This window comes from Pieris napi, chromosome 18 (assembly GCF_905475465.1).
Source record: "Pieris napi chromosome 18, ilPieNapi1.2, whole genome shotgun sequence".
NCBI classification, from domain to species: Eukaryota; Metazoa; Arthropoda; class Insecta; order Lepidoptera; family Pieridae; genus Pieris; species Pieris napi.
Genome location: NC_062251.1, coordinates 6,211,067 through 6,230,132, shown reverse-complemented (window position 1 = coordinate 6,230,132; position 19,066 = coordinate 6,211,067). Strand labels below are relative to the sequence as shown.

Genomic DNA, 19,066 nt, shown 5'->3' with positions numbered 1-19,066 from the left:
CATTCTTCTGTTCGTTCTTCATTCTGGCGAATGTGTGGTAGTAGCTTGCTACGTACGTCATTACTGACTTTTCGTCAGGCCTCTTCTTTCGTCAGGTTCTATAAAACAATTATCATTACAAAACTAATCAAGCGCATAGCGTATTTGGAACTAAACATAGACAGGAAAAAGAATTCGTGCAGTTTTCAAAACGTATACAAGTCAATGTCAAGATCATAATGAATTGTGAAATTTGTTTTATATGTTTCGATATGTCAATTACAGGTGAAAGCACTATACGCCTTCACGGGTCAAGGTATATCCATGGCGAAAGGCGAGGTGATGTTCTTAATGAATAAAACAAACCCCGACTGGTGGTCTGTACGTAAAGCTGACCGTACGGACGGGTTCGTGCCCGCTAACTACGTGCGCGAGATCGAGCCTAGACTTGTACCGGTGAGTTTACTTTCGAAAGCTGCTTTAACTTAGAGAAACGTTACGAAACGAAAAAGCCAATTATTTAAGTAAAACAGTCTTGCGACCCGTCACTGTAAAATTATAATAATATGTACATAGCGCACTATTTTTACACGCTTTATATTAGCTTCACCTGTATGTATGTATGTAACCGACTCCTTCGGACTCGATTTTGACCCACTTTTAATGGACAGATTTAATTCAAACTTTGCGCACCTGTCAAAGATCGATGACAATGCAATAATCCGAAAAAAAAATGAAAAAATTTAACTAAAAAATAAAAATAAATAATAGTTAAAAAAAACTAAAAAACACGCTTTTAAAGCACATCAAACTAAAAAGTGAAAAACAATTCCTAATTTAGGCTGAAAATGGTAATGAACAAAAAATACTGGTATTATTGTGAAAAAGCGTGGGTTGCTCGATAGACGAAAAATATGGCACAGAGCGCATTTTTCACTTTTTAGTTTGATGTGCTTTAAAAGCGTGTTTTTTAGTTTGTTTAAACTATTATTTATCAAGGAATATTTTTTACCTATATGTAATTTGTATTTATTATTTTTGCTGACTGCGACCCTTTTTAAAATAAACTCGACCCCACCCCCCAAGGGTGAAATAAATGGATTGATCCAAAGCACTGTGTAATCTGGAACAATAATAAACTGATTTCTTATAGACATTATATGAAGACTAATTGTCTTTTTGGTACACTATGGATGCGATCTAGTCCAGACCTAACCCTAAGTAAGAACGTACGTACCCTTTTGCCAAATAAGCCTATACATACGTAGAAAACCGTGATCTATCTCTAATCTAAAATAAAATATCTCCAGGTCCAAGTCCGCCGCCCAGAGAAGGTACGAACAGTCCAACGGGTCAAGAAGACAGTGCTAGTGAAGCAAGTTGTGCCTGTAAGACGGAACGTACCAGCCCGAAGACGTGGAACAGTCCACCAAGCAGCTCCTGTCCCACCCGTGGGTGAACGGATGCACCATATAGACAACCACTATGGTAAGTTTTTTTTTTTTTGAAGTGAAACTTTATCGGGGTTGGAAAAAAATTTAGTGTAACATTTTTTCGTTACGCGTCACATTTTTCCGTTACGCGCCATCTTTTGAAGTGAAACTTCTTTATCGACGTATGGGAGAAATTTTGTAGCACGTTACGCGCCATGTTGCTTTTTGAAGTCAAACTTCTTTATCGGGGTTGGAAAAAAAATTAGTGTAACATTTTTTCGTTACGCGCCATCTTTTGAAGTGAAACTTCTTTATCGACGTATGGGAGAAATTTTGTAGCACGTTACGCGCCATGTTGCTTTTTGAAGTCAAACTTCTTTATCGGGGTTGGAAAAAAATTTTGTGTAACATTTTTTCGTTACGCGCCATCTTTTGAAGTGAAACTTCTTTATCGACGTATGGGATAAATTTTGTAGCAGGTTACGCGCCATGTTGCTTTTTGAAGTCAAACTTCTTTATCGACGTTGGAAAAAAATTTACACACATTTGTCACATTTTTCGGTTACGCGCCATCTTTTGAAGTGAAACTTCTTTATCGACGTTGGAAAAAAATTTACACACATTTGTCACATTTTTCGGTTACGCGCCATCTTTTTCTTGTCCCTACCACGGTTGATCCGAAGAGATTCGAAGCCATTAGTAACAAAAATATATAATAACGATAACAATGATAGTAATACTAATAATTCTATTACAATTAATGAAATTCTGTAATAACCTTAGTACTACATAGTAGTACAGTAATAAGTTAAAACGAAATAATTGTATTTGTATTCATGTCTATGATAATAAGAATGTCTACGAAAAATAAGCTCATAAAGAAGTTTCACTTCTTACGTGTGTACACCTAGTACACGCACAGATTTTTTTTTATGGCTCTGGCACGATTTGTGCATTAGCCAGCGTCAAGTATAGGATTTTTTTATAATTCGTGCTTGTCTTAAAACTTAGACCGTGCCCTCCATGTACGGTTTAGGCACTCGCCCGGTACCGCACAACCCTCTCAAAGGCCGAGAACAAATTTAAATTAAATTAAAACTTGCCCTCGAACCGGGAATCGAACCTGGTACCCCTCACCTAGCTCATCATATTACATATATCATATATGGATACTAAGTCAATTTAGTATCCATATATAATAAAAAGGATGGATTTTGGATTTTTTTTTAAAAAAATTTTTTTTTTAAAGACAATTTACATCAATTGACCTAGTCCCATGCTAAGCTGGTGAAGCTTGTGTTATGGGTACTAGGCAACGGATATACATACCTAAGACCTAAGTACAACACCAAATGCTCATCACATCGATGTTCGTCTCCGCCGGGGATCGAACCCGGGACCCATGGATTCGTAGTCAGGGGTTCTAACCACTAGACCAATGAGTCGTCTAATTATTCGACATTATTCTACGATCATGACGATTTTATTTACACCTTGTCCTTCGAGCTAGCTCTTCGGATCCACATTGGATCCGCTACATTAGTAAAATAGCTTTCATAATAAACTTATAATAATTTTTAGCTGAATTACTCCAACTGTCGGAGGCCAGACGTGCCCAACTAGAAGACGCCATCAAGCTATACAGCTTCTTCGCGGAGTGTGACGACTTCGACAAATGGATGAAAGAGAAAGAGAAGATGCTGCGTACTGATGACAAGGATGACAGCGTTGAGAATGCTAAGAGGAAGTATGAGGTAAGATATATATTAAGAAACCCTGAAGCAGCGTAAGCAAACCCTGTCACCAGTGTATGTTTTACAAATATAAAAGTGTTGGGAAAGCCAAGAACTTTATGTTTTTCATAAGAGGCGGTTCAAGTATTACAACCCCCTCTTGTCAGCAAAAGTAAGAAAAGCTCTCAAAGATAGTAGATACTCGTATTACTTTTGGAGGATCCTCGAAATTTCATTTTATTTTCAAGCACAGACAATGTGTGGGTCAGGGAGTGTTCAAGTATTACGTAACGAATTTGGGGGGGGGGTCCTTTTGTAAAACGTTACTATGCGGGGCGGGGATTGTATTTTCGACTTTCTAATACTTTACACCACATAATGGTAACTTTTAGTTATAGTCACTGGGTGGTCACGAAACGTATTGGGTACAGGTGGGTTAACATGGGGGGGGTCAATAATCTTCAAAAATTGCGTGACGTAATACGTAATACTTGAACGCTCCCTAATTAATGTGTGAAAAAGTGTAAACTACTGTTGAAGTAATCACAAAATAAGAAGATCAAAGAGCACCAATATAGTGTTTACGTAATACTTGAACGACCCTTATACTGTTTCCGCCATTAACATTTAGTAATATTTAAAAACAATTGGATAATTTTCAGAAATTCGTAACCGACCTCTCCGCGGCTTCAAAACGCCTTGAACGCATCGATGCCGCCGCTGAAGAGCTGGTGGCGGCGAAGCACAGTCAGGCCGCGAAGGCCACTGCCAGAAAACAGCAGTTGAGGCAGCAGTGGGATAGACTACTGCGGCTCAAGCAGCAAAAGGAGAAGAGCTTGGAAGGGGCTTCTAGGTAAGTTTGCGTCACCCTATCTATGTTATACATAAATTCAGTCAGAAACTTCGTGATTATATAGTAATGTGAGCTGGAGGTTCTACGTTCGATTCCTGGTAAACCGGAAATACAAATAAAAAAAAAGTGTGGCACTCGGGGACTGCCACGGTAAACCTATTTCATAGTATTTTTTATCAACTTATGTAATTATAATTATTTGTTTATTTTTTATTTATGCAGTATTTTTTTTCTTTGATATTAATTCTATCTACCGCTCTACCAGACTCAACTAACACGCCTATATAGTCTGTCTCACTCTAACGCGTACCGGCTGCAACGGCCGCGCTTACACTACGTCACCGATCACGTCCGACCGATGTGAGACGCAGTATGCGTTCTGTCCCGCTCTAACGCGTGTTGGCCGCACCTATATTACGTCATCGTGTGTTAGGTTTTTTTTCGTTACGGAATTTCTTGATTCGGTCGCCGCCCGCGATAAAATCTATGCAATAGCTTAATAAAAAATGCGACATTCTTAACATTCTAGCGTGGAACTCTTCAATCGAACTTGCGATGAGGCCTTGGACTGGATGTGTGAGAAGGAGCAACAGCTGGAGATAGCGTCGGCTCCAGCCGCAGATCTCAGAACAGTGCAGGCCTTGCAGAGGAGACACGCGCAGTTGGAGAGGGAATTGGAACCGCTGAGGGAGAAAGTCCACACTGTCACTTTGTTGGCTGATTCGTAAGTAGAAGTTCCTTCAAGAAAAGAGCGTACCAATTCCTGAAAGGCCGGCAACGCACTCGCGAGCCCTTTGGCATTGAGAGTGTCCATGAGCGGCGGTATCACTTAACATCAGGTGAGCCTCCTGCCCGTTTGCCCCCTGTTCTATATAAAAAAAAAAGTAAAATAAAATTATTTAATAATGTGGCATTTCAATAGAATTTGATAATAATTAGGTTCAAAACAGCACATGATACATATTTTTGGAGGTTTTAACAAATTTTCTCAATATAAACGTGAAGTTAATGTTACTAGATTTCCTGTTCTATTAAATAACGTATTTGAACATTGATATGTTTGTGGTGTTGATATTAAGTCTAAGCTCTTTAATAAATAGCACGAGGTTGACACAAAATTAGCTTTAAAAGCAGCTTTACAAGTGGCAGCCAGGTGAGGGGTACCGGGTTCGATTCCCGGTTCGAGGGCAAGTTCTAATTTAATTTAAACTTGTTCTCGGCCTTTGGGAGGGTTGTGCGGTTCCGGGCGAGTGCCTAAACCGAACATGGAGGACACGGTCGAATTTCTCAGGCAAAAAGCACGAATTATAAAAATCTTATACTTGACGCTGGCTAATGCACAAACCGTGCCAGAGCCATTAAAAAAAAAAAGCTTTACGTGTACGTACAACTTATTTTAGTTAGAAAACGTACATAACCAAAAACACACGCAATAAGTTTAACTTCAATCCCATACGTAGCCGGCATAACATTAATCATATACCTAAAATCAAAATGTAATACGGTTCCAAAAATATAACCGATTTCTGGGCGAGTATTTACAACTTGCCTCTTGAGATACGCGAAATAGTAGCGGTGGACCCGTTTGGAATACGGCTGCGAAGTTTTTTTGGTAAATGGACTCCAACGCGATAACAGCGTACAATGGGGGCGTGATATATTTTCCTTTTTTTATTTTTTCTGTCTCATGTATGTTTTAATGAGAATTATTAATTCTTTAAACTTAGCTCAACTATGATTTCCTCTCCACTTCTAGTGGGTACCTTAAAGGATGTACGTATGAGAGCGTATGCGTATTTGGGAAAAGTAGGACCTAGGCTTTTGAGACGCGGCCAAGTACTTTGGTCTACGAAAGAGGGCTTAAAACTTTGTTTTCTCTTTAGGGTAAAGTCTCAATACCCAACGGAGCGTACAAACGTCGAAGGTCGTCAGAAGGAGATTGAGAGCATGTGGGTGAGATGTCATGCGCAAGCGGCGGAGAGGCGCAGCCGTTTGGAAAGTGCTGTTGGACATCAGATATTTGGAAACAGCAGTGCTCAACTGCAGGATTGGGTCCAGGTTAGTACACGGGCCACAGATCATTCTATACGCATGTTGCGGGTTCGTAATGAAACCAAAAATAATTGTGACACAATTAATTACCAATCCGATCCAGAATTACATGGATATGATATTTCAAAAACTACTGAATTGACTTTGGTGAAACTAACTGTTACCTAAGTTGGAACATATTTAATTTATAACGATCTCTTGGTATATGTAGATTATAAACTAAATAATCTTATTCCAACAATATCATATACATACAAGTCAAACTAATAATTTTTCTATGAATTTCAGAAAGTCCGCGAACAAGTGGCCTCCGATGTAACAGCTAAAGATGTGGCAACAGCAGAGGCCCTTGTTAAACACCACCAGGAATTGCAAGACGATATCAAAGCACACGACGACGAGTGAGTATTGCCATTAAAAACATTTGAAGTCGGTTAAAAAAACAATTTTGAGACTAGCACGAGGCCCATGAGAGGGCATCTAACATACATATATGTCATACTTTAGTTAGCTCCGAAACTGTATTTTAGTGTACTTAAAACGTTTTCCCGAAAGATAGTTTTGTAATTATTTTATTATATATATAAATAATAATTATAAATAACTACCTCCTAAACTATAAATCTATATTTTATTTTAAAAAGAAATAAACTTACAAAACACTCCCTATTCGAGCTTTAAAAGATTTTAAGTAAAGCTAGCTTTAAAGTAGGACATGCCTAAATGTAGACCTATTGGGTATATCGTGTTTCAAATATTTTGTTGAATCAATAAATCAGCTACAACCTTTTTAGGTCTAGGCCTCAGATTTCATACTGTTTCATGATCATTAGTTAATCTAATAAGCAAGTCGGTGATCAGCCTCCTGTGCCTGAGGTATGCCCTCGTCTTTTTGGGTGTAAGGCAAGCTGGTTTTCTTACGATATTTTCTTTCACTATTCGATCGAATGTTAAATGCGTACATACAAAGTCCATTGGTTCACCTCAGGGATGAGAGTCGCACGCTGTAGCCACTAGGCCAACAAGCAATTTACACAAAATCTTGACGTATAACTTACTCCTTAACCTTCCCTATGAATCAGTAATTTTTGAGTTTATTCCAAGGAGATAGGTATACGTTTTACTTTGTAATAAATCTATAATCATAATAATATAAAAAATCTATAATAATAAAATTTAAATAAAACATATACGTAAATAATCATGGACTTCATATATTAACAGTAGTTTTTAACTGTCCGTTGAGTGAACTGACAAAAGATCTACTTCATGTCAGTTCCTCTACTGTAAGAGATATGCTTTTTGTATGTTTGTTTGTGAAGTAAATGTAAATAGTTACCGTATTGGAGTAATCTGTAATGGTAGCTCATTTTGATAAACAAATAAATGAATTTCTGAATCCTATTTCTATTTTATAGGTTCAAAGAAGTGATTGGTCTCGGCAAACAGTTGTTGGGGAACAACCCTTCATTGACTGACGTCAGGGACAGGATCCAACAGTTGGAAGACGAACAAAAAGCTGTCCATAGAGGTACCGAATCAAGCTTAACAAGAAGAAGTTAAGTGTGAAAGAGATAGAGTTTTCTAAAAGAACGATTATTTCAGAATGGCAAGAGAAAGACCAGTATTTGAAGCAGCTGTTACAACTGCAGAGCTTCAATCGTGAGGCAGATCAAATAGATGCTTCCAGCGGTGGGCATGAGGCCTTCTTGGACTACCAGGAGTATGGGGTGAGTTGGATCGTTTCTTCTTCTTATCTGGTACTATGTAGTAGTGGTAAAAGAATGTGATGTGCTTCACGACTTTTCATGAATCATTTATTCTTGCATAAAATATTTTAAAAACTAAAAAACTTACCTGTTGTTTTGTCTTTTGTTTAACATTCAATTTTTTTTTTGGCAAAATCGATATATTTTAGTAGTATATCGAATTCAACTAGAATGTTCTCAATTCATTGATTCCATCTACTGAACTTTCTGAAAATTATAAAGCTGAATTACCAAGTTTCATTCTATTCGAGAGAGGGAGAGAGAGAGAGAGAGATTCGTATAGAGAATAAATCTAGCAAGTCCAGGATCTGATTCGTAAAATTCATCAGCCAGTGGTGTCACTCAAGAACTGATGATATGGGGTAGAAGTTTTAGTTGAAAGAACCCAAACGCGATGGCCGTACATGGTTGAAATCGCCGTGTGTTAACCGTCTTTATTTGGTCTGGCAGCACATCGGCGTTGCGGAAATTGTTCTCCCACTCTCCATCTCCACCTTTTGTACCACGAAAAAGCAGTGTTTTCTTTTATCTACACTAATATTATAAAGAGGAAAACTTTGTTTGTTTGTTTGTTTGATTGTAATGAATAGGCTCATAAACTACTGGACCGATTTTAAAAATTCTTTCACCATTCGAAAGCTACATTATCCACGAGTAATATAGGCTATATTTAATTTTGAACAAAAATAGGGTTCCGTAAGATATTAGGGTTTTTCGGACACAAGGTGTAAAAAATCAACCAAAAAAGTTACTTATTTTGCGTACCCTGCCTAAACTATTAAAGATAGAACCATAAAATGTTCTAAGTAATTGTAGATCTTATAAATATCTACAAAAAAGTCCACGACACACTATACCTTTCTATGTCGAGTGAGGCACAATAACCATTTTTTATTGAAAAATCTTGATTTTTTTTTGGACTACATTTAAACGCGTTTATTTTACTCATGCTATTAATCCTTATCAAAATAAATTATTCCATCACTAAGTACAGTTAATGTAGATAATATTTGGTCTTTGAATGATTAAAATTGGACGTTTGGTTCTGAAGTTATAGCGAAATTAAAATATTACGATTTCTGCTGCACGGCCCGTTGCGAAGTAGGCGTTACCAAGGCCCGGTGAGCGTGTGGGAGGGGGCCCCGCGCGGCTCACTCAGTCCCGCGGTCGGCTCCCTACGCAGCGGTCGTGCTTGAAGTCTAATAATTTTCGTGCGATTTTTTTTAGGTTTCGTTCTTTAAACTACACCTACGCAAAAGTTCTTCTCAGAGCTAAACAACAGTTCTTCTTAGAGCTCAACAACAGTTCTTCTTAGAGCTAAACAACAGTTCTTCTAAGAGCTAAACAACAGTTCTTTTCAGGGCTAACCAACAGTTCTTTTTAGAGCTAGAATATTACACGCTAATAACATTATCTTAAACATTTGAAATGCCTAAGAGAGCCAGGTCTCAACTTTCTAAACATAGTTCTCAAGCACGGGCAGCAAAAATACGTCGTATGGGAGAATCTTCACCTGAACGTTCACAACGCCTTGCTGAACAAAATCAGAGAAACTCTCAGGTACGCGCACGAGAGTCGAGTGTCGAACGTTCACAACGCCTTGCAAAACAAAATCTGAGAACCTCTGAGTTACGTGCACGAGAGTCGAGGCTGGAGCGTTCCCAACGTCTTCATGAACAAAATGTAAGGACCTCTGACTTACGCGAACGAGAGTCGAGTGTCGAGCGTTCGCAACGCCTTGCCGTACAAAGCTTGAGAACCTCTGAGCTACGCGCTCAAGAGTCGAGCCTGGAGCGTTCCCAACGTCTTCATGAACAAAATATAAGGACCTCTCAGTTGCGCGAAAGAGAGTCGAGTGTCGAGCGTTTGCAGCGACTTAGAGCTCAGGCAGAGAGACAGCAGTTGTCCACAAATAGAGTTCGCAATCGAATTTTAGTTAACAGCAACAGACTGGCTTTTAGATATGATCCGCAGTTTGATTATGCACAACAAGCGTCCGTCCAAATCAGAGTCATGAATAAGATCTGCTCTAACTGCTCTGCCAAGAAATGGGCGGACGAACCTAATGGTATGTGCTGTGCTTCAGGTAAAGTTTGTCTTCCTAACCTGCAGGAGCCGCCACAACCAATAAAAAATCTTTTGACTAATAACCATCCATTATCTGGGCATTTTTTAACAAACATAGGTAAATACAATAGTCTTTTTCAAATGACTTCGTTTGGCGCAAAAGAAATCAGGGAAGGAAATTTTATGCCCACTTTTAAAATTGAAGGACAAGTGTATCATCTAATTGGTAGCCTTTTACCACCATCAGGCCAAAACCCACAGTTCTTGCAAATATATTTTATTTCGGATGCAGACCAGTTATCGTTGCGATCAAGCATCGCACCAACCTTAAAAATGGATTTAATTCACGAATTACAGACCGCTTTAAATAATCATAACGTGTACATACAAAGTTTTAAACAAAACTTAGAACTTAACTCCTCAGATAATTTAAAGTTAATTATTCATTCAGATCGTACTCCACAGACAGCACACAGAGGCAGATATAATGCTCCTACTGTAAACGAGGTAGCTGTTCTCTTGGTCGATGAAGACAAAGGTCCCAGGGATATAGTCTTACACGGTAGAGACGGGCAGCTCAAAAGAGTTTCTGAGCTACATCGGTCCTATGATCCACTACAGTATCCTATAATGTTTGTGACAGGAGAAGACGGTTATTATTTGACTATCCCTCAGCAGGGTTCTGCGCGTAATAAAACTGTTTCGTGTATGCAATTTTATGCATTTAGATTAATGATTAGAACTAACTCTTTTAATCCGTTACATTATTACAGAGACTTATTTAGTCAATATTGTGTTGACATGATGGCGAAAATGATATCGGAAAGATTAAATTATATTTGTCGGAATCAACAAAGACTGAGGGCTGATGACTACATTCATCTCAGAGATGCCTTAAATCATGACGCAAATGTTGACCCATCAAATATCGGTCAACATGTCATATTGCCATCGTCATTTACGGGTTCTCCGCGTTTCATGCACGAGAAAACGCAGGACGCGATGACGTACGTTCGAAATTATGGTAGACCTGACTTATTTGTCACTTTTACATGTAACCCCGAATGGCCTGAAATAAAAGCCGAGCTGCTACCAGGACAACGGTCTTTCGACCGTCATGACATAATTTCACGTATATTTCATTTAAAGATGAAGAAATTCATCAAATTATTTGTCAAAGAACAGATATTCGGTAAAGTAAAATGTTATATGGCAAGTGTGGAGTGGCAAAAGCGCGGTTTACCTCATTGTCATTTGCTGTTCTGGCTAGAAACTAAAATACAACCAGATGAGATCGACAGTGTCATAGTTGCGGAGCTACCCGATCAACAAATTGATCCGGTACTACACGACATTATAACTAAAAATATGGTACATGGACCCTGCGGAGAACATAATTTAGCTGCACCATGCATGAAGAACGGTGTCTGCACAAAAAAATACCCTCGCCGTTTCATGAACGATACCCAGACCGGAGAGGATGGGTATCCAGTTTATCGTAGGCGCGATACAGGAAATGGCGGTCGGAGCACTACGCTACAAATCAGGGGCAACATGGTGACGATAGATAATAGGTGGATTGTTCCATACTCCCCGCTACTATGTAAGACTTTTTACGCTCATATAAACGTGGAGTATTGCCACTCTGTCCAAGCCATTAAATATATATGTAAGTATATAAATAAAGGTTCAGATCAGGCAACTTTTAGCCTTAGAAACCCACACGATGAGGTCGAAAACTATTTACATGGCAGGTACATAAGCACATCTGAAGCTGTCTGGCGCTTATTTGAATTTCCCATTCACGAGCGGCATCCTACTGTAGTGCATTTGGCCGTTCATCTAGAGAACGGTCAAAGGGTGTATTTTACACCAGGGACAGCTCATCAAGTTGTCCAAAACCCACGCAATACCACATTACTGGCATTTTTTGCTCTCTGTAATAAAGATGAATTCGCGAAAACTCTTCTGTATCATGAAGTCCCGCAATACTATACATGGGCAAATAATACATTCACTAGAAGGAGGCGTGGTGAAGATGTAGTTGGACATCCGGGGATAAAAAAAGATGCCGCTTTAGGTAGAGTCTACGGGATACATCCATCCCAATCAGAGTGTTTTTATCTTAGGATTCTACTGCACCACGTACGCGGTCCGACCTCATTTGCATACCTTAAAACTGTAAACGGTATTGTCAAAGAGACGTATCAAGCAGCTTGCCGTGATCGAGGTTTACTTGAAAACGATGATCATTGGGGTAACACTTTAAGCGAAGCTTCGTTATCACATTGTCCAAAAAAACTAAGGGAGTTGTACGTAGTTATACTTTTATTTTGTCAACCATCGGAACCATTGAAGTTATGGGATACTTTCAAAGATCAGTTCTGTGAAGATATTAGACATCGTATCAGACAACAAAATCAGGATAACACTTCACCCTTCACTGAAGTCATTTATAATGAAGTATTAATTGAAATAGAAAACAAACTTCTAGAACTAAGCGACAAAAATTTAAGTGATTTTGGCTTACCTTCTCCCGTTCGTAACCAGAATAATACTATTGACACAATGGTACAAAAGTATAACAGCAATGATCTAACAGTGTTTGTTAATGACAATGTGCCAAAATTAGTACCAGATCAAAGACATGCTTATGAGACTATTGTGGACAGCGTGAACAATAACATGGGGAGATTATTTTTTTTGGACGCACCAGGAGGCACCGGAAAGACTTTTCTCGCAAATTTGATACTTGCTAAGATACGGCAATCAGGGAAGATAGCGATTGCAGTTGCTTCGTCAGGAATTGCTGCAACTCTCTTGAACGAAGGAAAAACTGCTCACTCTACGTTTAAACTCCCGCTATCCGTATCTTTAGATCAACGGTCTACGTGCTCTATTCGGAAAAATGGGCATCTTGGTAAGTTGCTGCAAGACGCGTCGTTGGTAATATGGGATGAATGCACCATGAGTCATAGAGCTCATGCGGAGGCCGTGGACCGTACTTTAAAAGACCTCCGAAGCTCTGCTAATGTCATGGGTGGTATCACTTTTGTATTTGCTGGAGATTTCCGACAAACGCTTCCTGTCGTCAACAGAGGTACGCGAGCAGATATTATGAAGGCATGTTTAAAATCGTCTCACCTTTGGACATCTGTTCAACATTTGAATTTGCGTACTAATATGAGAGCTCATCTACATGGAAATACGCATAGCAATTTTCCACAACAGCTGCTGAAACTGGGAGAAGGAATTTTTCCATCTTTAAATTTGGGCACCGATTATACGGTTACTTTGGATGAGTCTCTAGGGCAAATAGTCTATAATTTAAATAGTCTGATAGATGCTATATATCCTGACATCGAAAACTTACATCAAAATGATTTTCGTTGGCTGTGTTGTAGAGCAATAGTTTCTCCCAGGAATGAAACAGTCAACGAAATAAACAATTTAATTATGCAGAAAGTACCGGGTGAAGTTAAGTGCTATAAATCTATAGACACCGTCACTAAAATCGAGGACGCAGTGCACTACCCCCAGGAATTTTTAAATTCTCTGAACCCCGCTGGGCTTCCACCTCATGAACTGTCGTTAAAAGTTGGCACGCCGATAATGCTTCTCAGAAATTTAAGACCCCCCAACATGTGTAATGGCACGAGACTTCTTATAAAGGAGCTAAAAGATAATTTAATAGTTGCGAAGATTATCACCGGCCCTGCAGCTGGTGAATTAGCTCATATACCAAGAATACCCATGATCCCTACTGATTTGCCTATACCCTTCAAAAGGCTCCAATTTCCAGTAAAAAATTCTTTCGCACTCACGATAAACAAATCCCAGGGCCAAACATTCAAATTAGTAGGAATTGATTTACGAAAAGAATGTTTTACGCATGGGCAACTTTACGTTGCCCTATCACGGGTCGGGGCTCCCGACCATCAGTATATTTTGTTACCAGAAAATAATATAACGTCAAATGTTGTGTATAGAGAAGCTCTACAATAATAGCTTAAGTTTTCTATCCTAAAACAAGGGGTTGCACTCCGGGACTTAACAACTAACATCCACAGAAAGAAAATCTGTTCAGCCTGCGGATAGTGACTGCTTCGTCGATGTTAGTGTCGGTGTCTGTGAATTGACCTGGGAATCATTTTGTTTGCTGATCGTGTCTTTACTGGGTAGGCTTTTTGCAGCGGTAACCGACATCCACGCGGGCGGAGCCGCGGGCGACCGCTAGTTTGTTATAAGAGCAATAACAAACATTTTCTAGAAATTTTCTAAATGTAACCTATTTTTCTTCCAGTCATCAGTAGACGAAGCTGAGACGTTAGTGAAACGTCAAGAAGAGGCGGAGTCTCGATTGGCCGCTCAAGACGAACGTGTGAGTGCGTTCGCTCAACGGGCCACTGCGCTTGCGACACAGAAGCCGGAACATTACGCGACTGAACAGTAAGTCATCAACCTACAATAGATTTTCTCCGGCTTTTGACCAGCCGGCTTGGGGGAGGTGTTCTCGTATTTGATCAATCTTTTGATGCTTTTCCTTTTTTTGTTTTTGTATTGATCTTCCGCTTCCTGATGTGTTTTAATTGTTGTTCTTTGTTTATGTCTTTTATGAACAAAAATTTCCGATAATTTTTACTAAATCCCCTTAAAAGACAAAGCGGGGGTTTCATTTTATATTATTGATAAACTGTTTATTATTTTTCAGTATACTAGCCCGTCGTGCAGCTGTGCTCCAACGTAGGGAGAAAGTTCGTCACGCCCTAGCAGAGAGAAGACGGGCGCTTTTAGCTAACTTGGCCCATCAACAGGTAATTACACACATTGAGTCACTTTCAGCGTCGAGAACAAAATATATCTTCGCCAATGTTAGTTGAGCTTTGCCTTGGGGTTTACTTGCCCCCACGTTAATTCGGTCGTAGCTTATATTGACTATCTAGCAAAAAATTTTTTTTAATTAAAACCCGTTATTCCTGATGTCGATGAAAAATCTAAGTGTAGCTCTTCGAAGGAAACAATTTTTACACGCTTTATATTAGCTTCACCTGTATATATGTATGTATGTATGTAACCGACACCTTCGGACTCGATTTTGACCCACATTAAACGGACAGATTTAATTCAAACTTTGTACACTTATAAAGAATCAGCGACAATATAATAATTTCATAGGTTTATCTCGAAAAAACAATGAAATTTTTTTTAAGTCCTCAAAGCAATACGATTAAATTGAGGACAACACGTATTGCTGCTAGGACTAAAAAGTGGAAAATAAATATAGTTTAAAAAAACTAAAAAACACGCTTTTAAAGCACATCAAACTAAAAAGTAAAAAATAATTCCTAATTTAGGCTGAAAATGGTAATGAACAAAAAATACTGGTATTATTGTGAAAAAGCGTGGCGCGCTCTGTGCCATATTTTTCGTCTATCGAGCAACCCACGAACTTCTTTGATATTCCACTCCTATTGGTTGATACAATATGTTACTCGTTCATAATGTAGCATTGGTGAAAAAAAGTTTATCAACACACAAAGTATTAAATCTTTATAATATTTATGTCGATACTAATTTAGAATATCTTCTGCGGCTGCACATTGAAGCAACCCTCGACAACATTCGAGCTCCATCATCAGCTAATAGATACCAGCATATGTGTTCAAATGCTTAAACATATAATTGAAAATAAAATACAAACTCGTGGTCACATACCAATTATTTCCACGATTAATGTTTCCCAAATATAAGACTGTACTTTTTTCAGTTTGTAGCGTCTACCGAAGAACTGCAAGCGTGGATACAAGACAAAACACAAACAGCCAATGATCAAAGCTATAGGTAATGTTAAAATATTTAAATAGCGAAAAAGTAATAGTATTTATTTATGTTTTGCTACAGTCTGACGTACCTATTCAACCACTTTTAGAACCTTGCATACGCGCTTATACGCACGTCGTGTACGTATAGTACGTACGACAAGGCCTACTGTCCCGACTTCACCATCCACCTTTGCGCGAGCGTTCAAGTATTACGTCTCGCAATTTTTGGAGATTATTGACCCCCCCCTCCATGTAACGCGCCGTAACGTTTTTCTGTACCCGAGTATAGTAAAACGTTTCGTGACCACCCAGTGACTCTTTATACCTAAAAGTTACCATTATGTGGTGTAAAGCACTGAAAAGTCGAAAATAATATTTAAAATAACGCGTAATTAAATCCCCGCCCCGCATCGTAACGTTTTACAAAAGGACCCCCCCCCCCCCCAAGATTTCTTTACGTAATACTTGAACGCTCCCTGCCTTGTGTATCCTACTGTTTAATGACTTCCCATTCATCCGTTACATGGCCAAACTGCCTAAACGGTAGTTTGGCCATGTAACGGCCCCCCTTCCCCTCCCGGCCCCCCTTCCCCTCCCGGCCCCCCTTCCCCTCCCGGCCCCCCTTCCCCTCCCGGCCCCCCTTCCCCTCCCGGCCCCCATCCCCTCCCGGCCCCCATCCCCTTGGGAATCCTTGTCATAACGTACCCACCCACATTGTTCACGTACCTATCACGCAATGTTACACCATATTAAACACTCATTTCTATGGGGTTAATCTATCATTATTTTTGCCACACCCAAAATTCACTACTGTATTTTACCAGTAAATTAATAAATTGAAAACACATTAAAGCATTTCTGTTATTAAAGGGAACTGGCGAATTTGGAGCGGAAATTGCAGAAGCACGAAGCATTTGAAAGAGAATTGCAAGCCAATGAAAAGCAACTAAGGAACGTTGAAAGTGTAAGTACTGATTCACCTTGACACATTTTTTGCAGGATCCTAATCACCGCCTGATGGAGGTTTTCTTATTAAGTATCACTTTTTTATTTTTTTTACAGAATAATATAATAAAATCATAATATGTTACATTAGAAAACCGTTGTGGTTTTTATAAATAAAACCAGCAGTCTTGTTTAGGAGCGCGACAAATGCATATAAAAGTAGTTTTTTAATTTACTGTTTATGTTGGTTGGCGTTAGGCAATCTAATATGTTATTTGGTATACCATTTATTAGCCGCGGTAGCAAATACCTCAACGTTCTCTCGCCTTATACGTTGTTTGCTCTCGATGTACAGAGCCGAACTTGCGTTACCGCATGGGTTTGTACGTCATGCTGAACTCGGTTTTATATCATCTCGACTAGAAGACATTTTATTTTTTCATTAATTTGCTGCTTTAAGATGTGTTGAGGAAAATAATGTAATGGTTGCAAGTACTTACAAAAGTTTTGTAAGTACTTGGCGTAAGTAATACCTTGGCGATTTAAAAGAGTGTCGAAGAGTTTATTGCCAGTACTTCAGTGACGTTCATAAGTGTACATCAAGGTACAGTCAAAATTTATTTAATAAAAAAAGCAGAATAACTTTACAAAAAATGAGCCCAGATTTTCACGGTGATTGGAGTGACTACTCCACTAACACACATTTGAATTAGTTAAATTTATTAATAAAACAAGGAAATATTTTAAAAACAAATAACAAATTCTGATATGTGGTTTGTAAGTTCTTATATCACCTCACATATTTCTTGATTTGCCTCTGTTTGGACATTTAAGAAGAGAAATGACAGTAAAATATAAATTTCAGATTGGTCAATCTCTTCAAAAATCCGACCCGAGTCGTGCTGCAAACATCTCGGAACGGCTAGACAAGATGCAAACCAGCTGGGAGCAGCTTGTTGCAGCTTCAAGGGACAAAGGCAGCAAGTTGCGGCAGGCTTCGCAGCAGAGGCAGCATAGACGGTAATTTCATTAAAATTTTTTCAGAATCCACAAGTTTTCCGTTGCTATGTTCATTGTCATATCCATGAAAATATATTTCAAAATTTTAAAATATTTTTCTTTTACATGTATGTTTTGTACAACATTACTATGAACGTAATAATTTTCTATTGTATATCTTAATCCAATAAAAAATATAGACTACGCCCTATCTCACTCGCACCCGTTTGTTGCGACCTCGCTCGCACCTATTTACTCTTAATGTGTCTGGAAAGATGTTTATTTAATAATAATATTGTATTCCCATTACAACACATTAAGACTAATTTTAGTACCAACATCAACTACAAATAAAAATAAATTGAAAATTAAATAAATAAATAAACGGCCTACACAAACTGCCCAACAATTTGCGATTGAGTACAGTCATCTAGTACTTAGGATACTGTTCCAACTGTCTCGCATTCAGCGTAAATGTGAGGACGATTCTGACGGATCGCCCAGAAGTCATCAGTACACCAGGGCCTGGGAAAACATGCCTGAGGCACTGCAAAAGCGTGGCAGTCCCAACAGCATCCTAAATGATTCTTCGACTATTATTTGCCGTCAGCTACCGTGATTGGATCATCCGGATTCGTTAGGACATGTCGAGGCCTCTTACGGGCCTTTTTATCGGGAAGGGTCAATAATTAATGCTTTTACGCACCCACGGGTTGATGTTTAGCATTGTCGAAGTGGCTTGTGGACGCCATCTTCTCCCATTGGGGTGCCACGAGCTTGGAGTGACTTCGCATAAGAAGCCGCGCGCTTCTATGTGTGCGTAACGTGTACGCGTGTGCGTTGCGTGTACGCGTGTACGCGAGTCCGTCGCGTAACAACTTTATAGTGAGCGTTTATATTATTTTCAGTGCCGTGGAAGACGCCAAGGCTCGCTTGGCTGATTTGGAGAGAGAGTTGAATAGCGAAGAAATTGGCACAGATCTGAGAAGCTGCAAGAGATTGCTGAATCAACATCAGGTATTTCACTGTCAACTATAACAAATATAAGACTAACTGTGCCCAACCTTTATAAATTTTTATTTATTCAAATTGGTCTAAATGTAATTTGAAGTAAAGTACTCGTAAGCCGCAATTACATTACGAAATTAGTGGCAAAACAAAAATTCGTTACATTATTTTTACTAACAGTTTCACGTTTAATTCAATATTTTCGTTATGCATCATTGATATACAAAAAACCCAAGATGCACAATCAACGTCTAAAAAACGTCCTCAAAAAATGAGTGCAACATTCTAAATTGTGCACTCATTTCAAATAGTCTCGCGTCTAATAAGTGGAGTCGATATTATTTATTTGTGTTTTTTTTTATAAATAAATTTATGTACTTTTGAACTTTTTTGTGTGTAGTTTTTG

The 19,066-nt window shown here is 38.8% G+C and overlaps 1 protein-coding gene across 7 annotated transcripts in view; it reads left to right on the top strand.

Moving 5' to 3' along the window:
- The window catches only part of LOC125058592 (spectrin beta chain, non-erythrocytic 1), a 141,344-nt gene that overhangs the window by 56,573 nt on the left and 65,705 nt on the right, over window positions 1-19,066 (top strand). For all 7 annotated transcript variants that reach the window (XM_047662697.1, XM_047662699.1, XM_047662694.1 and 4 more), the window contains 15 exons: window positions 265-435; window positions 1,290-1,467; window positions 2,994-3,166; window positions 3,808-3,998; window positions 4,528-4,722; window positions 5,882-6,056; window positions 6,339-6,451; window positions 7,469-7,581; window positions 7,656-7,780; window positions 14,190-14,335; window positions 14,598-14,700; window positions 15,654-15,727; window positions 16,579-16,672; window positions 17,519-17,673; window positions 18,561-18,669. In XM_047662697.1, the coding sequence (XP_047518653.1) occupies window positions 265-435; window positions 1,290-1,467; window positions 2,994-3,166; window positions 3,808-3,998; window positions 4,528-4,722; window positions 5,882-6,056; window positions 6,339-6,451; window positions 7,469-7,581; window positions 7,656-7,780; window positions 14,190-14,335; window positions 14,598-14,700; window positions 15,654-15,727; window positions 16,579-16,672; window positions 17,519-17,673; window positions 18,561-18,669 (2,115 nt within the window). The remainder of the gene's footprint in view (window positions 1-264; window positions 436-1,289; window positions 1,468-2,993; window positions 3,167-3,807; window positions 3,999-4,527; window positions 4,723-5,881; window positions 6,057-6,338; window positions 6,452-7,468; window positions 7,582-7,655; window positions 7,781-14,189; window positions 14,336-14,597; window positions 14,701-15,653; window positions 15,728-16,578; window positions 16,673-17,518; window positions 17,674-18,560; window positions 18,670-19,066) is intronic.